The sequence below is a fragment of the Leucoraja erinacea genome, chromosome 2, assembly GCF_028641065.1.
Source record: "Leucoraja erinacea ecotype New England chromosome 2, Leri_hhj_1, whole genome shotgun sequence".
In the NCBI taxonomy this organism is placed as follows: Eukaryota; Metazoa; Chordata; class Chondrichthyes; order Rajiformes; family Rajidae; genus Leucoraja; species Leucoraja erinaceus.
This window is the reverse complement of record NC_073378.1, coordinates 35107280-35131276: the sequence shown is the minus strand read 5'-3', so window position 1 is coordinate 35131276 and position 23997 is coordinate 35107280. Positions and strand designations below refer to the sequence as shown.

General features: G+C 42.7%; 1 protein-coding gene across 1 annotated transcript in view; it reads right to left on the bottom strand.

Moving 5' to 3' along the window:
- cdkal1 (CDK5 regulatory subunit associated protein 1-like 1) overlaps positions 1-23997 on the bottom strand; it is a 555783-nt gene that overhangs the window by 105658 nt on the left and 426128 nt on the right. Inside the window, exon 12 of the mRNA XM_055654805.1 lies at positions 20026-20088. Within this exon, the coding sequence (XP_055510780.1) occupies positions 20026-20088 (63 nt within the window). The remainder of the gene's footprint in view (positions 1-20025; positions 20089-23997) is intronic.

Sequence of the window (23997 nt, the reverse complement as noted above, 5' to 3'; positions counted from 1 at the left end):
TCCACAAGTCCAACCTCCGCAGTTTTCGGGACAGAGCCTTCTCCAGGGCAGCTCCCAGGCTCTGGAACTCCCTCCCCAACTGATCCACAATTCCGTGTCCCTCACCATCTTCCAGTCCTGCCTCAAGACCCATCTCTGAGTTGGATGATCAGCCATGATCATATTGAATGGCGGTGCAGGCTCGAAGGGCCGAATGGCCTCCTCCTGCACCTAATTTCTATGTTTCTATGTTTCTTCGCCTCTGTCTATCCTTAGCCCCACATCCCCCTCCCTTTTCATCTGTGCTTGAATTGCCTCATATTGTGTTTTGGATTGAATTCTGTCTTTAATTTGTGTACTAGTCATGTCTCTACTATTTATTTCATTCCCCTTACATGCTTTTCCTCTACTTGCTAAATTTTTGTAAGGTGCCCTTGAGACTCTTGAAAGGCGCCCATAAATAAAATGTATTATTATTATTATTATAACACTATCCTACACACTAGGCACAATTTTTAATTTTACCAAGCCAATTAACTAACCTACGAGCCTGTACGTCTTTGGAGTGTGGTGGAAAACCGGAGCTCCCGGAAAAAACCCATGCAGGTCACAGGAAGAATGTACAAACTCAATACAGACAGGACCCATGGTCAGGATCAAACCCGGGTCTCGGGTGCTGTGAGGCAGCAACTCTACCGGTGTGCCACCGTGACACCATATCTCTAAACTGAACTACGGTACAACTTTGGCAAAAACGAAAAGTTACAACAATTTAGTATTTAAATCCTAATGGCTCATTTCGGCAAAGAAAGCTTTAAACTGATGTGTGGGGGTTACCAAAAGAGCCAAACGTTGAATTTCTGCAGCAGGTGACACTTCCTCGCCATTGAATATAGGGCGCGATGGGGGAGGAAAGTATGTGGGGGGTAGCAGTCAGTCAAAATCAAGTTAGACCAACACGAAAAAGTGAGGTAATGGAAAAATAACTGTGAATCGCACCATTCAATTAGCACCATGACATCCAGCTGCACACACTTCACAGGAACAGCTGTAAAATGTTACTCCACATGAGGCAGAGGTTTGAGGGAGTTGACCACCTACAGCTCCAAGCTGACAAAACACCAAGCAGAGGTTCTACGTTGAAGCATGTTAAAACAGATTAATAATGAGCAGAGTTTTGAAAAATGATAAAAGGAAACATTTCTGGATTTCCACTCAAAAACCTCTGTCAACTTAATTTTTTGGCTTGGAAAAGAAAGCTCTCAAAAATATTTTCTTGTTTACACATCTGGTAAAACATGCAATGGAAGTGGTGAATACTAGGGACTGCTTAGGTTTAGTTTAGTTTAGTATAGAGATACAACACGGGAAACAGGCCCTTCGGCCCACTGAGTCCGCGCCGACCAACGATCCCCGTACACTAACACTATCCTACACGCACTCAGGACAAGTAACTATTTTACCAAGCCAAGTAACCTACTGACCTGTACATCTTTGGAGTGTGGGAAGAAGCCGGAGTACCCGGGGAAAACCCACACATGTCACGGGGAGAACGTACAAACTCCGTACAGATAGCATCCGTAGTCAGGCTAGAACCTGGGTCTCCGGCGCAGTAAACAACAACTCTACCGCTGCACCATCGTTAGGTGTGCATATGAAGGTTTCAAAGAACTTGAGTTCATTACTTAAGAATTTGTCTCAACGTGGAATAAATATTGAGGTCATTGGGAACACCAGGGCATTTGAAACATACTTTAAAAAAAAATTGGATATCTTTTACTTTCTGCAAAGAAGACAGATAACAGAAGCATCATGGCTGCTGGCATTATGGTTTAGCTATTCCAAATGTAGTTTATGGGCAGATTGTAGAAGACATTACTCAATACCCAAACACAGTATGAAAATGCCATGTATCAGGGCTTTTGTACAGTCCTCTGGAGTAGAGTCATACTTGCATCACAGCACAGCAGTCTTGGAACAGCTTCATCCAAAACCGCATGAAATTGCAGAGAATTGGGGACTTAGCCCAGACCATCACGCAAATCAACCTCCCTTACATTGACTCAATCTACATTTCATGCTGCCTCGGCAGGGCCACTGGACAATAGACAGTAGATGCAGGAGTAGGCCATTCGGCCCTTCAAGCCAGCACTGCCATTCAATGTGATCATGGCTGATCATCCACAATTCCTGCCTTCTCCCCATAGACAAGACAAGTCTCTCCCCAGTCACTCCGTCTTCTCCCCTCTCCCATCAGGCAAGAGGTACAGAAGTATGAAAACTCACACCTCCAGATTCAGGGACAGTTTCTTGCCAGCTCTTATCAGGCAACTGAACCATCCTATCACCAACTGGAGAGCTGTCCTGACCCACCATTTATCTCATTGGAGACGCTCAGACTGCCTGTAGTTGGATTTTACTGGACTTCATTGCACTTTATCTGTTTATTTATTTATGTGTGTATATATGTATTCAATGGTCTATGGACCTGTATTTATGCCTACTATATTCTGTTGTGCTGAAGCAAAGCAAGAATTTCATTGTCCTATCTGGGACACATGACAATAAACTCTCTTGAATCTTGAATCTTGACTTTATTGTGCATTAAATGTTATTCCCTTTATCCGGCATCTGTACACTGTGGATGGTGTGATTGTCATCATGTTTTGTTTTTTCACTGACTGGATAGCATGCAACAAAAAGGCTTTTCACCGTACCTCGGTACACGTGACAATAATAAACTAGACTCTAAACTCTCTCTTCCCCTTTTCTCTTCCTCTCTGTTCCTCCTACTTCTCTCTCCCCCTCTTTATTTCCCCCTTCTCTCCTTCCATGTCTCATTCCCTCCCACCTATCTCTGACCATTGACGACTCCATTTATACCTCACGCTGCCTCGGCAAGGCCAGCAGCATAATCAAGGATGAGTCGCACCTTGGCCACTCCTTCTTCTCCCCTCTCCCATCGGGCAAAAGGTATAGAAGTAGGAAAACGCACATCTCCAGATTTAGGGACAGTTTCTTCCCAACTGTTATCAGGCAACTTAACCATCCCACCGCAATGAGAGAGCAGTCCTGAACTACTATCTACCACAGTGGGGACCTTCGGACTATCTTGGATCGGACTTGACTGGCTTTACCTTGCACTAAACCTTATTCCCATATCACATATCCGTACACTACGAATGGATTGATTGTAATCATCCATTGTCTTCCTGCTGACTGGGTAGCACGCAACAAAAGCTTTTCAGTACACCTCGGTACACGTGACGATAAACTAAACTGAACTGAAGCTAAACCAAACCCTCTCTATCTTTCTTCCATCCTCTCTTTCTTTCCCATCCAGATGATTAAACACACACAAGAAAATATCTGCTGAAGCAGATAAAACCCAATGCTGCAGATTGCACCATGAATCGGTACGTCACTTCAGTTTTGTTCCTGCCATTGCTAATAAAAATGCTTCACACTGAACTGGAATTTCGCAAGTTCCATCTTCACTTCACCGACGTGCCTATTTGTGATGTAAAGGGTGAGTGCCGACAGGCAATTGGGGCTGTGCAATGGAGAAAAAAGAAGGCCATCATTGTGAAGCACGATTCTGTCACCACAACAACATCCTCAAGCAAGGATCAATAAACAGCCATTAAAATGTGCAATGATTTTTCCTCCTGCGGCTTGGCCAATTCCCTCATCAGATGTTAGCTGGAGCCAAAAAAGCAAAACAATCAAACCTGGAATATTTTAAAGCTCCAACATATCTTCAAGCCTTAACAAAGCTTCAAGAATCAGCACCATTATTACATTGGCAACACTGAGGGATAAATATCAGTCCGGATAAAATAACCACACACGAGCAGATTACAAAGCGTCTTTTACTTTAATGATTTTAATAAGTCATGAACTTCAATCAATTTCTGAATGTTTCTGAACCTGAAGGTAATTGCTGCTTTTAAAGTGCTATTTTCTTTTTTTTTGTATGGTAAAAGGTGCATTTTCTTTTGCCCTTGATCAAGCAAGCATTTTTGCTTTATACTATAAACCATCTGTAGTTTATTGATCCCTCCTTCTGAGCAGGATGGCTTTCCTTTCTGCTCTCTGTGAAGGTCATTTTATCCTATTTGTAATCTGAGGGGGTGGGGAACATAATGTATTTTAACCATTTTAAAAGGAGCATCCTTGTTGAATGAGGTTTGAAATTATTTGATGATGAGCCATTGAACTTGAGAGCCAACAGCAGTGGGTTTGGAAGTTCAAAGTTAATTTTAAAATTGTACAGAAAAGCAAACATAGCTGTCAGTTTGCAGAACCTTTCTTCTTGCATGGAAATATTTAGTTTAGTTTAGTCTACTTTAGAGACACAGCGCAGAAACAGGCCCTTCGGTCTACTGAGTCCACGCCGAACACCATTCACTCTGTACACTAGCGCTATCCTACACACTAGGGACAATTTACAATTTTTACAAAAGCCAATTAACCTACAAATCTATATGTCTTTAACCTGTAAGTCTTTGTAGTGTGGGAGGAAACCGGAGCACCTGGAGAAACCCCACGAGGTCACGGGGAGAACGTACAAACTCTGTACTGACATCACCCATAGTCAGGATCGAACTCGGGTCTCTGTCGCTGTAAGGATGCACCACCGTGGCAGTCTGGAACTGTTTTTCCCTTTAAGGAGAGATCTAGACCTACCTATATAATTATTGAGGGCAAACTGTAAATCAGTAACAGGATGTCATACAGTTGGTGCTGTTGATTAATAGAAGACTAGCACTGGAAAGTTTGTAGGTGTAAATGTTATACTCGCTCAGCAGATTCTGTTTGTTTTTACAGTGAGTTTAATCAACTGGTATAATAGAAGCAATGCTGACTCCACTTGATTGATAATGTAAACTGACAAATAATCAAAAGTTCCCCTCTACTTAGACTCACATGGTCGATTGTCAACTTCTCCAAAATCCCACTGACCCATATGCCAAATGTCAGAGGCAACTCTGCCAGCTGGAAAAGCAACAGCAGCGAGCGATTATATTCCAGTTTCAATGCATTCAATCCATTTGGGTCTCAATTCCAAAAACATATTTAGACTTTAGACTTCAGAGATACAGCACGGAAACAGGCCCTTCGGCCCACTGAGTCCACGCCGACTAGCACTATCCCACACACTTGGGACAATTTGCAATTTTACTGAAGCCAATTAACATACCCTGTACGTCTTTGGAGTGTGAGAGGAAACCGGAGCAGCCGGAGAAAACCCATGCAGGTCACAGGGAGAATGTACAAACTCCATAAAGATAGCAGCCGGAGTCAGGATTGAACCCGGGTCTCTGGCATTGTAAGGCAGCAATTCTACTGCTGCGTCTCTGTACCACCCATTTGTTAACTTTGTGATGTCTCAAGGCACATTGTAAAGTAATCCAATAGAATTTGGAAGCGAGATCGAAGTGTGTCAGACAAATGGATAAAATTAGTTCAAGGAGTAGACGTTAAATAGTGGCTTAACAGGACTGAGAGGCAGAGAAACTGAATGCCATTGAGCAAGATTGTACTGATGATACTGTGACTGAATTCTCAGAATTATCAGTGGCGGACCATGGGAACCTTTTCCTGTGTCTTATCAACATTGTTATCAACATATATATATATTTATTAATGATTTAGATGAGGGAATTAAATGTTTGTGGATGACACAAAGCTGGGTGGCAGTGTGAGTTGTGATGAGGATGCTATGAGGCTGCAGGGTGACTTGGATAGGTTGGGTGAATGGGCAGGTGCATGGCAGATGCAGTACAATGTGGATAAATGTGAGGTTATCCACTTTGGTGGCAAGAACAGGAAGGCAGATTATTATCTGAATGGTGTCAGATTAGGAAAAGGGGAGGTTCAACGAGACCTGGGTGTGCTTGTACATCAGTTATTGAAAGTAAGCATGCAGGTACAGCAGGCAGTGAAGAAATCTAATGGCATGTTGGCCTTCATTGCGAGAGGATTTGAGTTTAGGAGCAAGGAGGTCCTACTGCAGTTGTACAGGGCCCTGGTGAGATCACAACTGGAGTATTGTGTGCAATTTTGGTCCCCTAATTTGAGGACGGACATTATTGCTATTGAGGGAGTGCAGCATAGGTTCACCAGGTTAATGTCCGGGGTAGTGGGACTGACAAATGATGAACGAATGGGTCGACTGGGCTTATATTCATTGGAATTTAGAAGGATGAGAGAGGATCTTATAGAAACATATAAAATTCTTAAAGGACTGGATAGGTTAGATGCAGGAAAAATGTTCCCGATGTCAGGGGAGTCCAGAACCAGGGGTCACAGTTTAAGAATAAGAGGTAGGCCATTTAGGACTGAGATGAGGAAAAACGTCTTCACCCAGAGAGTTGTGAATCTGTGGAATTCTCTGCCACAGAAGGCAGTGGAGGCCAATTCACTGGATGGTTTCAAGAGAGTGTTAGATTTAGTTCTTGGGATGTAATGGGAAGTAATCAAGGGATATGGGGGAAAAAGCGGGAACGGGGTACTGATTGGGGATGATCAGCCATGATCATATTGAATGGCAGTGCTGGCTCGAAGGGCCGAATGGCCTACTCCTGCACCTATTATTCTACATTTCTATTAGGAACAGATTATTGATCATTATCAGATTACTATTTCAGACCAGTTTCTTCCCCTCTATTATCAGGCTTCTGAACGGGTCCTTCCATTAGAGAAGCTACTGCCCGATTCACCTCAACTCCATTGTGGACATTAGACTTGATCTAAGGATCTGATGCACTAGGTAGTTGAGGCAGAGACTATCGCAAAGTTTAAGAAGCAATTAGACAAGTACATGGATAGGACGTCTTGATGACACAAAGCTGGGTGGCAGTGTGAACTGTGAGGTGGATGCTATGAGAATGCAGGATAACTTGGACAGGTTGGGGGAGTGAGCAGATGCATGGCAGATGAAGTTTAATGCGGATAAATGTGAGGTAATCCTCTTTGGTAGCAAAAACAGGAAGGCAGATTACCATCTAAATGACGTCAAGTTGGGAAAAGGGGAAGTACAATGGGATCTGGGAGTCCTTATACATCAGTCTATGAAAGTAAGCATTGCAGGTACAGCAGGCAGTATAGAAAGCGAATGACATTTTGGAGTTGAGTATAGGAGCAAAGAGGTTCTTCTGCAGTTGTGAGACCACACCTGGAGTACTGTGTGCAGTTTTGGTCCCCTAATTTGAGGAAGGACATTCTTGCTATTGAGGGGTGCAGCGTAGGTTCACAAGGTTAATACCCGTGATGGCGGGACTGTCATATGCTGAGAGAGTGGAGCGGCTGGGCTTGTATACTTTGGAGTTTAGAAGGATGAGAGGGTATCTTATTGAAACATATAAGATTACAAATGGTTTGGACACACTAGAGACAGGAAACATGTTCCCGTTGTTGGAGGAGTCCAGAAGCAGGGGGCACAGTTTAAGAATAAGGAGTAAGCCATGTAGAACGGAGACAAGGAAACTTTTTCACACAGAGTTGTGAGTCTGTGGAATTCTCTGTCTCAGAGTGCGGTGGAGGCTGGCTCTCTGGATACTTTCAAGAGGGAGCTAGAAAAGGCTCTTAAAGATAGAGGAGTCAGGGGATATGGGGAGAAGGCAGGAACGGGGTACTGATTGGGAATGATCAGCCATGATCACATTAAATGGCGGTGCTGACTCGAAGGGTCGAATGGCCTACTCCTGCACCTATTGTCTATTGAGGGTTCTGGGCCAAGTGAAAGCAAGTGGGACTAGTGCAGATGGGACATGTTGGCTGGTGTGAGCACATTGGGCCGAAGGGCCTGTTTCTACACTGCATGACCCCACAATTCTATGACTAATGCTGAGAACTATATTCTAGACGATCTTCCCCTTTGCTTTATCGTACTTGAGTTTGATTTGATTGTATTTTGTATAGTATTATCTGATCTGAAAGATAGGATGCAAAACAAAGCTTTTCCTTGCACCCATAAACCATTGTACATGTTAAAGCGAAACCTGACTATGTGTAGACCAGCAACTGTGTTTGCTGGCATTATAATAGTGAATTATTTCAAATTACTTCATTTATTGTCGAGGATTTTAGGGACATCTTGAAAAGGATACGAAAGGAACCACATAGATACAAGAATTAATTTTGTTTTCTTTAAACTCCCTTCCCACCCTATCATCTACACAAGGCTGAATTTCTCCTGTAAATTCAACAAAATCTCTAACCTTGCAAGACCGGAACATCATTTGGTGATTCACGAGATTTCAGAAGCTACCTGGGTTTAGCTCTCATGGTAATAGCGTGTTTGAACCCCACAGTGTGGCTGAAGCCTTTTTAATGTCTTTCATGTTGAGCTGTTATTCATAATTAATGCCTTTTACTGTCAGCTGGAAGTCAGAGCAGACTCGATGCACATAATGTGAAAGGCTGTATGAATTCAACCCTTTTTCTGCTTCAGATTGATCAAAGCACCGTGCAACCTTCTCACTCATTCAAGTTTATACCAGAATGACGGTCAATTCAGATTCAGATTAGTTACTTCAAATTCCTCTTGTAGGATTATAGAAGACATATTTTATTTTTCATTCAAAAAATGTACATCCATGTATTATTAAAAGGAGAATAAGTGGAAGGAATATAGGAAAATATGACAAACACAAACTCCACACAAATTTTATTTTTGCCTCGACCTTTTCATCATGAAAGATCAAACAGAATTGCAACACAAGCTGCAATGGGTCTGGAAAACCAACGCTGTAACCAAGTACATATTCTGACTGTGGTTTTTCATACTCTAAAGCTTTGGCCATTGCACACTATAATTAAAATATCACACTTTAAGCAAATGTTCAGAAATCGATGCAAAGTTATGACAATGACGGAGACTAGTTGCCACGGTGCCACTCTGCTGTTCAGTACATTTTTAACTTCAGCATGTGTACGTGCAGAGCAGAAGGATAGAGCGCACTGGAGATCAAATGAGCTCTGCCTTAGAAACATAGAAAATAGGTGCAGGAGTATGCCATTTGGCCCTTCGAGCCAGCGCCCTTTGGCCCTGAGTCCACGTCAACCAGTAACCGCCGCACACTAACACTATCCTACACATACTAGGGACAAGTTACGATTTTATCGAAGCCAATTAACCTACAAACCTGTACGCCTTTGGAATGTGGGAGGAAACCAGATAAAACCCACTCAGGTCACACGGAGAACGGCAAACCCTGTGCAGACAGCGCCTATGGTCAGGATCAAACCTGGGTCTCTGACGCTGTAAGGCAGCAGCTCTATCACTGCGCCACCGTTCCGCCGGTGGGGTCAGAACCTTTCTTCAAACAGCGGTTGTTAAACAGATCATTTACACGCTGACGAATATTGCAATATGCAAATTATTCATTGAATGTTCCTGTCGGACAATAGCTCAAATGGACATGCAGAGGATGTTTCCACTTGTGGGAGAGTCTAGTACTAGAGGTCAAAGCCTCAGTATTAAAGGACGTTCCTTGAGGAAGGAGATAAGAAGGAATTTCTTTAGTCAGTGGGTGGTGAATCTGTGGAATTCTTTGCCACCGAAGGCTGCGGAGGCTAAGTCAATGGATATTTTTAAAGCAGAGATAGATTTGTGATTAGTATGGGTGTCAGGAGTTATGGGGAGGAGAAAGGGGTTAGGGGAGCGATAGATCAGCCATGATTGAATGGTGATGTAGACTTGATGGGCCGAATGGCCTAATTCTGCTCCTATCACTTATGACCTTATGCAGAGTAATGGCTTGGAGCACTCGAGACATATTAAGGATGCTGTGGTGAGTCAGAGCTATTTACATGAGTTTTGAACAAGAGGTTTATTCCTTCCTCAGGCACTGTTCCATGATGCAGACTTTATCATGTTAAGAGGTAATTACAGGAAGGGTTAGAAGTAGATTAGTAAATTCATTATGATCAGGCCCCTCAATGACAGGGCTGTATCATCCCCTGTAGATGGAGGAAAGTACTTGCTCATCTTTCAACCTTTTAGAGAGAGCGCAGCAGAGAAACAAGATACAAGGCTCCCGGGCAGAAGTGCAGAAGCTTAAATGCGCGTACCGCTATATTCAGGAACAGCTTCTTCCCCCCATGTTATAGAGTCGTAAGCTCAGAACTACATAGACTTGGGAGCATTATTTTTGTCTTTGCACCATTATTTGCGCACATATACATATATATATATATATACACACACACACACATATATACACACACACACATTACAAACACACATATACACACACACACACACACACACACACACACACACACACACACACACACACACACACACACACACACACACACACACACACACACACACACACACACACACACACACACACAACAAACTTTTTTTGTTGTTTATTAAGGGTTTACCAGTTGTGCTGTTGCAAGTAAGAATTTCAATGTTACGTTTTGAGATATATGACAATAAACCACTATTGTTGTACAGGGTTTTGGTGAGACCACACCTGGAGTATTGCGTACAGTTTTGGTCTCCAAATCTGCGGAAATACATTCTTGCCATAGAGGGGGTACAGAGAAGGTTCACCAGACTGATTCCTGGGATGTCAGGACTTTCATATGAAGAAAGACTGGATAGACTCAGCTTGTACTTGCTAGAATTTAGAAGATTGAGGGGGGATCTTATAGAAACTTACAAAATTCTTAAGGGGTTGGACAGGCTAGATGCAGGAAGATTGTTCCCGATGTTGGGGAGGTCCAGAACAAGGGGGCACCATTTAAAGATAAGGGGGAATTCCTTTAGGACCGAGATGAGGAAAACATTTTTCACACAGAGAGTGGTGAATCTCTGGAATTCTCTGCCACAGAAGGTAGTTGAGGCCAGTTAATTGGCTATATTTAAGAGGGAGTTAGATGTGGCCCTTGTGGCGAAAGGGATCAGGGGGCATGGAGAGAAGGCAGGTACAGGATACTTAGTTGAATGATCAGCCATGATCATATTGAATGGCGGTGCAGGCTCAAAGGGCCGAATGGCCTACTCCTGCACCTATTTTCTACGTTTCTATGTTTCTATTGACTCTCATAGTGATACAGTGTGGAAACAGGCCATTTGGCCCAGCTTGCCCACACCGGCAAACATGTCCCATCTACACTCGTCCCACCTGCCTGCATTCGGCCCATATCCTTTTAAACCGCGCCTATCCATGTATCTTGTCTAAATGTTTCTTGAACGCTATGATAGCGACGATGTTATCAGGCTTCTGAATGGTCCTTCCAGAAGCCGGGGTACTGCCCAATTTACCTGTAAACCATTGCGGACATTGGAATTTGTCAATGGAAATGATGTGCTACAATGCTGAAAAATGCTATATTCTGCACTATCTTTCCCTCTGCTCTACCCATTGTTCTAGAGTTCAGCTTGATCATATTTATGTATGGTACCATCTAATTTTAATGGACAGCATGCAAAGCAAAGCTTTTCTTTCCACCTCGGGTACACATGACAATAATAATTTATCAAAACATAAACATAAACCGATGGACTATAGTCAGCACACATATCTACTTTAAGTTTGTGGGTATTAAGTTTATCGGTACTTATGTTTCTGGAGTTTTAACAGTTAATTATGTTGATGAAAATGTCGAGAAGGTAATTTATTACAAATCAATTTTACAGGCAGAAAGATTCATTAGACCACTGCAGAAGACCTGTGTAACCATAATTCTCTTCTTTCACTGTAGAATCACAGGTAAAATCCCTCGGATTCTTAAAAAAAAACAATGTTGTGTAATTCCATCAACTAAAAATAAGAATAAGAAAACAGGGCAAATCAATTTGCAATCAATCAGGAAGAAAACTGCATGCAGGTCAATATAATTTAAGGTGAAGGGGAAAAGATTTAATAGGAACCTGAGGAACCATTCACAGTGTACAGATACATGATAAAGGGAATAACGTGAAAAAGGTTTAGTGCAAGATAAAGTCCAGTAAAGTCCGATCAAAGATAGTTTGAGGGTCGTCAATGAGGTAGATAGTAGTTCAGGACTGCTCTCTAGTTGTTGGTAGGATGGTTGAGTTGCCTGATAGCAGGCTTATAATTCGTCTGTCAAGAGCATGGTCAGACTCAGTAAATGGAACCAGATTTGAGAAGCGCAGAACAACTATCACTCACTTTAATGTTGTGCACTTAATGAATGCAAATGAAGACAATTTTCTGCTCCAAGATCTTTAGCAGCAGCAGTTTATCTGCATTGCCAGCTCTAGCATCCTAACAAGCTCATCGAAGCCCAAAAGCAGCGGAAGGTGGCGACATTCATATTACTAAGGACCAACTTTTGTGCAATCACTGCTTATTTTTTAAACTAAAATTGTTCAAATGAATTCATAGACTAAATCCAGGAGTGATTTATGAGAATTTTGCCAGGACTCAAGGACCTGAGCTACACAGAGAGGTTGGGCAGGCTGAGACTGGGGTGCAGGAGGCTGAATGGGTGATCTTGTAGAGATGTATAAGATGATGGCGGGTGAATGTACAGAATTCTTTACCCAGTGTAGGGGAATCAAGAACAAGCGGACAAAGATTTAAGGTGAAAAGGAAAAGATTTAATGGGAACCGGAGCGGCTTTTTCACTCAGAGGGTGATGGGTATATGGAAAGTGCTGCCAGAAGAGATAGTTAAGCTAGTATTATAACAGTATTTAAAATACAATTGGACAGGTACATGGATAGGAAAGATTTGGAAGGATATGGGGATAATGCAGATAAATGGGCTAACATGTGGCATCTTAGTCGGCATGGACAAGGTGAGCTAAAGTCAAGATGGGCCAAGTCAGTAATATTTTTCAAGCGGATATTTTTAAGGCGGAGATTGGCGGATTCTTGATTAGTTATGGTGTCAGGGGTTATGGAGAGAAGGCAGGAGAATTTAGTTGAAGGGGAAAGATAGATCAGCCATGTTTGAATGGCGGAGGGGACTTGATGGGCTGAATGGTCGGATTCTGCACCTATAATGTATGAACTTATGAAGGGCCAGCTAGCGGCAGAAAACATGTTCCCGATGTTGGGGGAGTCCAGAACCAGGGGCCACAGTTTAAGAATAAGGAGTAAGCCATTTAGAATGGAGACGAGGATACACTTTTTCTCACAGAGAGTGGTGAGTCTGTGGAATTCTCTGCCTACGATGGCGGTTGAGGCAGGTTCTCTGGATACTTTCAAGAGAGAGCTAGATAGGGCTCTTAAAAATAGCGGAGTCAGGTAATATGGGGCGAAGGCAGGAACGGGGTACTGATTGGGGATGATCAGCCATGATCACATTGAATGACGGTGCTGGCTCGAAGGGCAGAATGGCCTACTCCTGCACCTATTGTCTAACACACACACTTGCAGGGAGGCACGGTGGCGATGCGGTAGAGCTGCTGCCTTATAGTGCCGGAGACCCAGGATCCACTCTGACTATGGGTGCTGTCTGTACGGAGTTTGTAAGTTCTCCCCGTGACCTACTTGGGGTTTTCTCCGGAATCTCTGTATTCCTCTCACAGTCCAAAGTCATGCAGGTTGGTAGATTAATTGGCTTCGGTAAAAATGTAAATGGTCCCTCAAGTGTGTAGGATAGTGTGCGGGGATCGCTGGTCGGCGCGGACCCAGCTACCCAGGCCTTTTTCCGCGCTACATCTCTAAACTAAACTAAACAGAAACCTGCGTGCCTCTAGTGGAAATGAGAAAAATAAACCCACAGTTTTCAAATATCGATGTCTAAATGACTACGTGAAGCATGGGAGCATCTCATACAGTACTCGTTTCACAAAGTTTCTATACCTTGCCCCACTGGTTTGAATTATTACTCCCTCTGAGGGCAGGAATTCAAGGCTTGGTTCCAAACAAATTTACACTCACAGACATTCATACCGTTAAGAAACGACTGAAATAAATTTTGTGTAGTATTATGTAATACAGTAATTCATATTAAGCAATACCAATGGCAAAACAATCTAGTAGTGAGTTAGAGCGTGTGTGATATACATTGCATATAAACAGCTGGAATAAAATTCTGCAACATGTCTGAAATTACTAAATCAAAGCTGATTTTTATTTTTCTAAATTAATACCATCTTGGGAACCATAAAGCATATCGGGATTCTGTAAATGATACAGCTCCAAATGCTACTGTGGTGCAGTGTTATGGGTCGGAACACCGTTCTGAAGTAGCACCAAGCTCAAAGGAGATCACAGGCAAACAGCAGCCATCCTCAGTAATTCAAAGTAATGCAAAAGTCATTTGGGCTCTTGGGAGTCTGCAGAAACTGATGTAGTAGGCAGGCAATAGAGACAGCCACGTAATTGCCAGCTTGAAATATCCTTCTTTAAATATCTATCACCATTATTTCTACAAATAAATCAAAAATCACCTGAGGGTGCACTAAAAAAACCCCAAACAATAAATAATCAATCTCATCTATATTCTACATGGAGGCTTTTTGGGAGCATAATTCATACACGGGTGGCCAATTTGAAACAACCAATAAGTAAATTATATCTTGATTAATCCAGAATAAGTAAGTTTGGAAAAAAAAAGCACAGGAACAGGCCCTTCGTCCCATGATGAAAGTGGTCTGCTTTCCTCACACATCTTTAAACGGTTTTGCATGTACATTACATGGAATAGCAGCAATTGTTTTTTTTTCGTTTTCAGTTCAATTCTGATATCGATATTGTGGACATTTCATTCCACATATTGAGGAAAGTGTCCGCACGTAGAGTGATACAGTGTGGAAACAGGTCCTTCGGCCCAACCCGTCTACACTGGCCAACAATGTCCCAGCTACCCTAGTCCCACTTGCCTGTGCTTGGTCCATATCCCTCCAAATCTGTCCTATCCATGTACCTGTCTAACTGTTTCTTAAACAATGGGATAGTCCCAGCCTCAACTACCTCCTCTGGCAGCTTGTTCCATACACCCACCACCCTTCGTGTGAAAAAGTTACCCCTCGGATTTCTATTAAATCTTTTCCCCTTCACCTTGAACCTATGTCCTCTGGTCCTCGATTCCCCTACTGTGGGCAAAAGATTATGTGCATCTACCCTATCTATTCCTCTCATGATTTTGTATACCTCTATAAGATCACTTCTCATCCTCCTGGGCTCCATGGAATAGAGACCCAGCCTACTCAACCCCCCTCTTCACACCCTCTAGTCCAGGAACAGTTGGCTGCATTAAAAATAGACTTGCATTGTCCAAGCATAAATCAGTGCTGGTGGTATTTTTAAAATGATATTCCATGGATGTTCGAAGACAGTGATAAATTTAGAAAGAAAGCCAAACAATATGCTATTTTTTACATAACACAGGAATCTTTTAAATTGATACATACATAGCACCCTTTCTGAATGCAGAGATTAGGAAACAGGCAAGGGAGGAAGAGGAGGTTTTGCTTCAGTTGAAGTGGTGGAAAGTTATTTTTAGAATTAATCTGTCGACCTGCAATCAGGGTAGAGGCTCCAAAGGTAGCTTAAGAGAGTCAAGAGTGTTTTATTGTCATATGTCCCAGAGAGAACAATGATATTCTTACTTGTACACCACAACAGAATATATAAACATCGTACTCTGTAAATAATACAATAAACAAGAAATAAAATTCACACACACACATACATACATACATGCGCATAAAAACAAATAAACAATAAGAGTGCAAAAAGACAAAACCAATGCCCCCAAGACTGTGTAGTTCAGAGCTTATTTGGAGGTTGTAGTGTTTGATAACCTGATGGCTGTTGGAAACCTGGATGTGTAGGAAGGAACTGTAGATGCTTGTTTACACCGAAGATAGACACAAAATGCTGGAGTAACTCAGTGGGACAGGCAGCATCTCTGGATAGAAGGTATGGGTGACGTTTTGGGTCGAGACCCTTCTTCAGAATCTGAAGGCTTTTGGCTGAGAACCTGGATGTACCAGTTTTCAGGTTCAGTTTAGTTAAGTTTACATTATTGTCACGTACTGTGGCACAGTGAAAAGCTTTTTGCTGCGTCCTATCCAGTCAGCGGAAAGACTATACAATCGAGCCATCAACAGTGTACAAATACAGATAAAGGGAATAACATTTGCAAGATTACTGATCTGGATGAGGGAATTGAATGCAACATCTCCAAGTTTGCGGATGACACAAAGCTGGGGGCAGTGTTAGCTGTGAGGAGGATGCTAGGAGGCTGCAAGGTGACTTGGATAGGTTGGGTGAGTGGGCAAATGCATGGCAGATGCAGTATAATATGGATAAATGTGAGGTTATCCACTTTGGTGGCAAAAACAGGAAAGTAGACTATTATCTGAATGGTGGCCGATTAGGAAAAGGGGAGATGCAACGAGACCTGGGTGTCATGGTACACCAGTCATTGAAAGTAGGAATGCAGGTGCAGCAGGCAGTGAAGAAAGCAAATGGTATGTTAGCATTCATAGCAAAAGGATTTGAGTATAAGAGCAGGGAGGTTCTACTGCAGTTGTACAGGGTCTTGGTGAGACCACACCTGGAGTATTGCATACAGTTTTGGTCTCCTAATCTGAGGAAAGACATTCTTGCCATGGAGGGAGTACAGAGATGGTTCACCAGACTGATTCCTGGGATGGCAGGACTTTCATATGAAGAAAGACTGGATAGACTCGGCTTGTACACGCTAGAATTTAGACGATTGAGGGGGGATCTTATAGAAACTTACAAAATTCTTAAGGGGTTGGACAGGCTAGATGCAGGAAGATTATTCCCGATGTTGGGGAAGTCCAGAACTAGGGGGTCACAGTTTAAGGATAAGAGGGAAGTCTTTTAGGACCAAGATAAGAAAATCATTTTTTACACAGAGAGTGGTGAATCTGTGGAATTCTCTGCCACAGAAGGTAGTTGAGGCCAGTTCATTGGCTATATTTAATAGGGAGTTAGATGTGGCCCTTGTGGCTAAAGGGATCAGGGGGTATGGTGAGAAGGCAGGGATGGGATACTGAGTTGAATGATCAGCCATGATCATATCGAATGGCGGTGCAGGCTCGAAGGGCCGAATGGCCTACTCCCGTACCTATTTTCTATGTTTCTAAGATAAAGTGCAGTAAAGTCCCGTTAAAGATAGTCCGAGGGTCACCAATGAGGTAGATGGAAGCTCAGGACTGTTCTCTAGTTATAGATAGGATGGTTCAGTTGCCTGATGACAGCTGGGAAGAAAATCTCCCTGAATTTGGAGGTGTGCGTTTTCACACTTCTGTATCTCTTGCCTGATGGGGAGAAGAAGGAGTGACCGGGGTAAGATTCATCCTTGATTAATAATTTCAAACTATTCACTTCAAATTTACAGGTATATATTAAGGTTGGGATTTTATCAATTGGATTTAATTTTACTTCAAACAGAAAAAAAATGTGTACTTATGAAAGTTTGTTACAGATCAAATTGACTTTCCATTTGATTATTATTTCAGAATGAAGAGAACTGAAAATCTGCTCAAATAAGTTCCAAATAGGAAAATGAATTTAATTCCCCAAAAACCTTGAACTTTACAGTCATAATGTGCAAACATCAATGTAAATGTCAAAAAGAAATGAACTGTTCGTGTCCAATATATAGCATTTATACAGGGCTTGGAAGTATAAGCTGGTTTAATTTCAAACCCTTCACAAACGAGTGAAAAGCACTGTGTGGGAGGCGAAAGGGATTGTGTAAATGTAAAGAACTTCATTGCCTTTTCTCGTATTTGTGTAAATCATTAGACCGTGGAGAGACTCGATATCTTTTCACATCAAAACTAACTTAGGTCGGAATTTTGTGATATGGACAGGAAAAAGGCAGCTGGAAACAAATCATAAATGATGCACCAGGACATCATCAATGGTAACTCTCAAAGTGCAAGTGACAATGTTTCTGAGGAATACTGAAATAGCCGGAAGGCACACTTCCAAATCGTACTACTCCAAAATGGGTGATATAACGTTTGGAGTTGCGCAACGCTGTCTTGTAACCCACTGCAGTACATTGTTCTCGGTAGAAAACAACCTTTTTGTCTGAGATTTTATAGCCCGAGAGACCAATTTAAATAAAAATAATGGCAATGTAATTGCCCTAATAAATTTCCATGGGCAGCAAATGCTCTTAAATGACTCCAAACATGCATCCATGGTTGAACATCAGGTATTAATCACAGGCCCTTGTCAAGAAACATAAAATCTCACCGCTTAATACTGTAAACAAATTCTAGGTTTGTTCAAAAGAACTAGAGCAATTCTGCATCTTGAAGCGAACACAGTGATTAATCAGAAGATTAAATTTCAACATTTCCTCCAACACTCCAAAGACGTACAGGTTTTCAGGATTTATTGGATTTGGTAAAAACTGTAAATTGTCCCCAGTGTGTAGGATAGTGTTAGTGTACGAGGTGATCACAGGTCGTTGCGGACTCGGTGGGTCGAAGGACCTGTTTCCCCGCTGTATCTCTAATGTCTAAAGATCCAAAGCTTTAACCCGAAAGTTAGCCAGGAAAGCTGAACAAGTGCCAAATTCCATCCAGCTGGCACTGTGGGGAGTTTAATGTTCCTACAACTGGAGAAAACAACCTGCTAGTTTAGTTTAGTTTAGAAATAGAGGCCCTTCAGCCTACCGAGTCCATGCTGACAAACCCCACCCCATACGCTAGTTCTATCCTTCACATTAGGGACAATTTACAGAAGCCAATTAATCTACAAACCTGTATGTCTTTGGAATGTGGGAGGAGACCGGAGCACTTGGAGGAAACCCATGCGGTCACAGGGAAAACGTAGAAACTCCATTCAGACAGCACCCATAGTAAGAATTGAACCTGTGTCTGGTGCTGTAAGGCAATAACTCTACAGCTGTGCCACCGTGCCACCCAAATGCAGTGCTGCTGTACAAATATTAAACCTTATCGAAGAAACCTTATCCAAAGTGGGACGGATTCATGTTTGTACGGATAAAGTTGGAACCCCACTTGATTGTATTTCCTTTCATCCACAAGATGTTGGACAACTGTCTTCTGTAGAGTTAATGTCAATACGTTTTAGAAGCAGAATTAGGCCATTCGGCCCATCAAGTCTACTCTGCCATTCAATCATGGCTGATCTATCTTTCCCTCATAACCCCTGGACGCCCTTACTAATCAAAAATCTATGCTTTAAAAATATCCACTGACTTGGCCTCCACAATCATCTGTGGCAATGAATTACACAGATTCACCATGGACGTGGTGAGATATAGTATCAGAGTCTGAGTCATAGAGTTGTCGAGCACAGAAATGGGCCATTCGACCCACCACGTCCACACCAATCTTTTTGCCTGTCTATACTAATCCCATCAACCAGCTGCGCCACTGTTTTACACTGCGAGACAAATGATCTGTAAACGACACAAATCAAACACAATGATAAAATGCGAGAACACTTCTGGGATCAAAATGTTTAACTGAAGATAAAAACTTTTACAAGATGTGGGATACAGCAGTTTTGGGGGATTTGTGAAACGACTACCGTTGCAATAAATTTCTCAGAGTTCTGTTGCGCTGCAGTAAACAGATAATCTGTCACTTTGTGCCTACATTCAAAAACCATGACTGTTCTGCATCTGTCTCAGCAAGTGATGTTTTCCACACTCCGTTTTAACTCACCAGGACCCCAGTTCACGCCTCCATTTTAACACCATTTTAACCCCAATTCATGCCTCCATTTTAACTCACCAGGGTCCTGACTCATCTGGTCTCTTTCAACTCACTGGGGCCCCAGTCCATGTATTCCATTCAACTCATCAGGATCCAGGTACCCATATTTGATTTCAACTCACTGGGTTCACGGTAAAATTTCTTCCAGTACGGTGTAACAGTTTTTTATTATTATTAAGTGATCTAAAAGTGTGTTGAAGCATTAATAACATCTGAGAGTCTGTAAAGGCTGCAGTCCGACACCACCAAAATCCTAAGCTTGATGAATTATTGGTGTTTTGTTGAATCTAACTCAAATAATTTTGCGAGCAGTAGTGGGAAGGTTTCTCTGGACTAGAATGCATGGCAGAGCCATCTTACCTTGTGATCATACGGGGTGTAAGACTGAAACAGCTGAGACAGCTCCCTGGTTCTTTGCTTTTTCTGGAACAAAAAATGTAACCAATATTTAGAAGTAATCTAAATTACGAATAATGCAAGCAAAGCAATTAACACATTAAAGCAAAATTGCATCAACTGAAAAAAAGATTCACGATAATGTAACCATCCCCAGGTAATGAACAGGTTCTGTTTTGACAGATGTCCATAAGTTGATTTTGTCCATCTTCTTTTTTTCGTGTCTTTGAAGCTGGTTGGTTATATGACAGTTTCCCATTCCGTTACACAGTCCTTTGCGTTTTTATTGAACACTGCAAGATCCTTTGGGCTGCACTGGTTGGGTAGAAGGGGGCAGACAAGGCAGTGCTGCATTGTATGGTCCTCTTCTCCACATTCACAGGTGGTTTGGCCAGTTTTATAGCCCCATCTGGCCATGGCAGCTTTTGATCGCCCTGTTCCTGTTCTCAGGCGGTTGAGCGTCTTCCACTGGACCCATGGTGCTTCTGAGCCCGGAGGGAGGGCTTCAGAAGGAGGGATACCCATGTCAGTAGGAGGGGGGTCGTCCTCAAGCCTTTTTGTCCATAGTTGGAGTCTGGTTTCTTTCCGTGATGCTATTAGGGGCTGGACATGGCTGAGAAAGCTTCTCCTGGACTTCAGCCGTTGGGTCGGGGGTATACCGCAAATTTAGTCCCACCGCAAATTGGAGGAGCAGCACCTCATATTTTGCTTGGGCAGTTTACACCCCAGCGGTATGAACATTGACTTCTCCAATTTCAGGTAGTCCTTGATTTCTCCCCTTCCCAGCTCCCCCACAACATACTGTCTCAGCCTCTTCCTTTCTTCTTCCCACCCCCCACACCACCCCCACATCAGTCTGAAGAAGGGTCTCGACCCGAAAAGTCACCTATTCCTTCGCTCCACAGATGCTGTCTCACCTGCTGAGTTTCGCCAGCATTTTTGTCTACCTTGTGAGGGTGGAAACTAGTTCTGTCGCACGTAGGGATTAATGTACATTGGATTTTTGAATTTAGTAATAATATGGTGCGTGTCAATAAGTTGGGCGTTCATCACCCATGAACGGCCTACAATAAAATAATATTTCAAGCTCAGAATGCATTTTCTGTGGAGATTCCATTACAGTCCAGCCATAGATGTCAAGGTGAAACATAGATAAGGTTGCAATATACTTCATGTCAGCAGAAGGTCTGCTGCATATATTTCTGGTCGATAGAAATTGGAAAACGGTAGCTTCTGGTGCTTTTTAAAGTTATATTTAACACTCAGCCAACTGATGGAAGCCAAATGCACAGACTTGAATACAAGATCGTCACGTTTTAACACAGTTTAGTTTAATTTAGAGACACAGCGCAGAAACAGGCCCTTCTGTCCACTGAATCTGCACTGACCAGCGATCACCTGCACACTAGGGACAATTTACAAGTTTTACCGAAGCCAAATTAATCTACAAATCTGTACATCTTTGGAGTGTGGCAGGAAACTAGAGTTCTGGGGGGAAACCCACTGGTTTTCAAAAACAATTGAATCCACTGATGTTTGCAATTGGGCTGTGTGAAATTACTCCAATCATAAAAATAGAAAATGCAGAAAGAGAAACAAAATTAACCAAAAGATTCTTCTTTAATGTTCCCAATGTTGGGCGAGTCAAGAACCAGGGGCCACAGTCTTAGAATAGAGGGGAGGTCATTTAAGACTGAGGTGAGAAAAACTTTTTCACCCAGAGAGTTGTGAATTTGTTGAATTCCCTGCCACAGGGGGCAGTGGAGGCCAAATCACTGGATGGATTTAAGAGAGAGTCAGATAGAGTTCTAGGGGCTAGTGGAGTCAAGGGGTATGGGGAGAAGGCAGGAACGGGTTATTGATAGGGGCCGATCAGCCATGATCACAATGAATGGCAGTGCTGGCTCGAAGGGCCGAATGGCCTCCTTCTGCACCTATTTTCTGTGTTTCTTCAGTAGACAGTCACAACTTGTTGACCAACAGTTCTCTTCACATCCATAATGATAAGTTCACTTGGGGTTTGGAGAAAGATTTTTACAAAGTACAAATATACTTCATTTGTCGCAACATTTTCAAAGAACAACGATTCAAAATGGGTTCCACAGAAAAGGACACAAAGTGCTGGAGCAACACAGCAGGTCAGGCAGCATCTCTGGAGACATGTATAAGTGACACCTCAGGTCGCGATCCAAAATGTCACTTTTCCATGTTCTCCAGAGATGCTGCCTGACCAGCTGAGTTACTCCAGCACTTTGTGTCCTTCAGTGTATCAACCAGCATCTGCAGATCTTTGTTTCGACATAATGGTCGTTAAATATGTATTGTATTATGAAAATGAGAGAGAAAAAAAGAGAATTCATCAGAACTGTTCTCGGGATATGACACATGTTGAGTTTCTCAGCATTTGTGCCATCATCAACTGCTCTGAAAAGATATTGCAGGTTTTTCCACTTGTATCATTTTATTCTTTGGTGGACCCACAAATGCAGTTTGATAGGAAAGTTGATCCAGTGACAAATATTGATCCGAGTCGTGTCCTCCAAAGAATGATGTGTGACTTTGAGTGGATGCCCATAATGCTGCTGCTCATCTAAGCCAGACAGACTGGTCTCAGGGGAACGATATGCAGTCAATGTCAACTTGGTAAGTTGATGCAAACAATAGATAGTATATTTTGCAAGCTTTAAGGGCCTGTCCCACTTGGGGGTCATTTGTATGTCATTCACGCGACGTCCTAAAAATTGGTTGGCCCATCATGACGTGTGCATGGCGTGTGGTGAGGCGTGGCGGCGTATGCAGTGACACGCGGTAACGTGCGGCGCTCCAGAATTTCAGAATACTCAAAATCCTTGCGTGTCACCTGCGTGACGTATCCCCTGTCCACGCTGACATACTGATGGTGTACGCTGACGTACGTGTAGCGCGTGGTGACGCATGGTTACGCACGGTGACGCACGAACATTGCCTATGCTAATTTATTATGCGTCACCGTGCGTCAATGTCCATAACCATGCGCCGCCCATATGCCGTCAGCGCGCCATTTGAGCGCAGCACCACGTGACCACCCGGGTATAAAGCGCGTGTAGTTTTGAAACATTTTCACTGGGAAAATCCTTGCCACGAGTTCGGACTAAGTACGAACGACATCGCAAATGTCTCCCAAAAGAAGCAGGACCCTCAAGAGCACTTGGCGCGCGACTGTCGTACTGCTAGATGATTTTCTCGCGACAGTCACTACCGGCCTGTCGCGTAAATAACGTGCAAATGAAGCCCAAGTGGGACAGGCTCTTTAGTGTGCTGGAGATGAGTTTTGGTTTAGTTTATTGAGTTTAGTTTATTGTCACGTGTACTGAGGTACGGTGAAAAGCTTCTGTCGCATGCTAACCAGTCAGCGGCAAGACATGATTACAATCCAGCCATCCACAGTGTATAAATACACAATAAATGGAATAATGCGAATCACATTTAGTGCAAGATAAAGCCAGTGAAGTCTGATCAATGATAGTCCGTGGGTCTCCAATGAGGTAGATAGTAGCTCGCAGATAGATTGCAGATAGAACAGGACTTCAAATGAACAAAAAAGTAACGATGATAAATGAAACAGGCCATTGTTAGCTGTTTATTAGGTGAGAATGAGAAACTGGTTCAACTTGGGTGGGAGAGTGATGGAGAGAGAGGGAATGCAAGGGTGACGTGAAATTAGAAAAATCAAAACTCATACCAATAACCAATGGGTTGTAAGCTGCCCAAGCGAAATATGAGATGCTGTTCCTCCAATTTGTGTTTAGCCTCACTCTGACAATGGAGGAGGCCTAGGACAGAAATGGCCTGTTTCCTTTATCATCGTTACTTGTTTGCATATCTTTCATTCATTTGTTCTATATCTCTCTACGTCACTATATATATATCTCATTTCCCTTTCCCATGACTCTCACT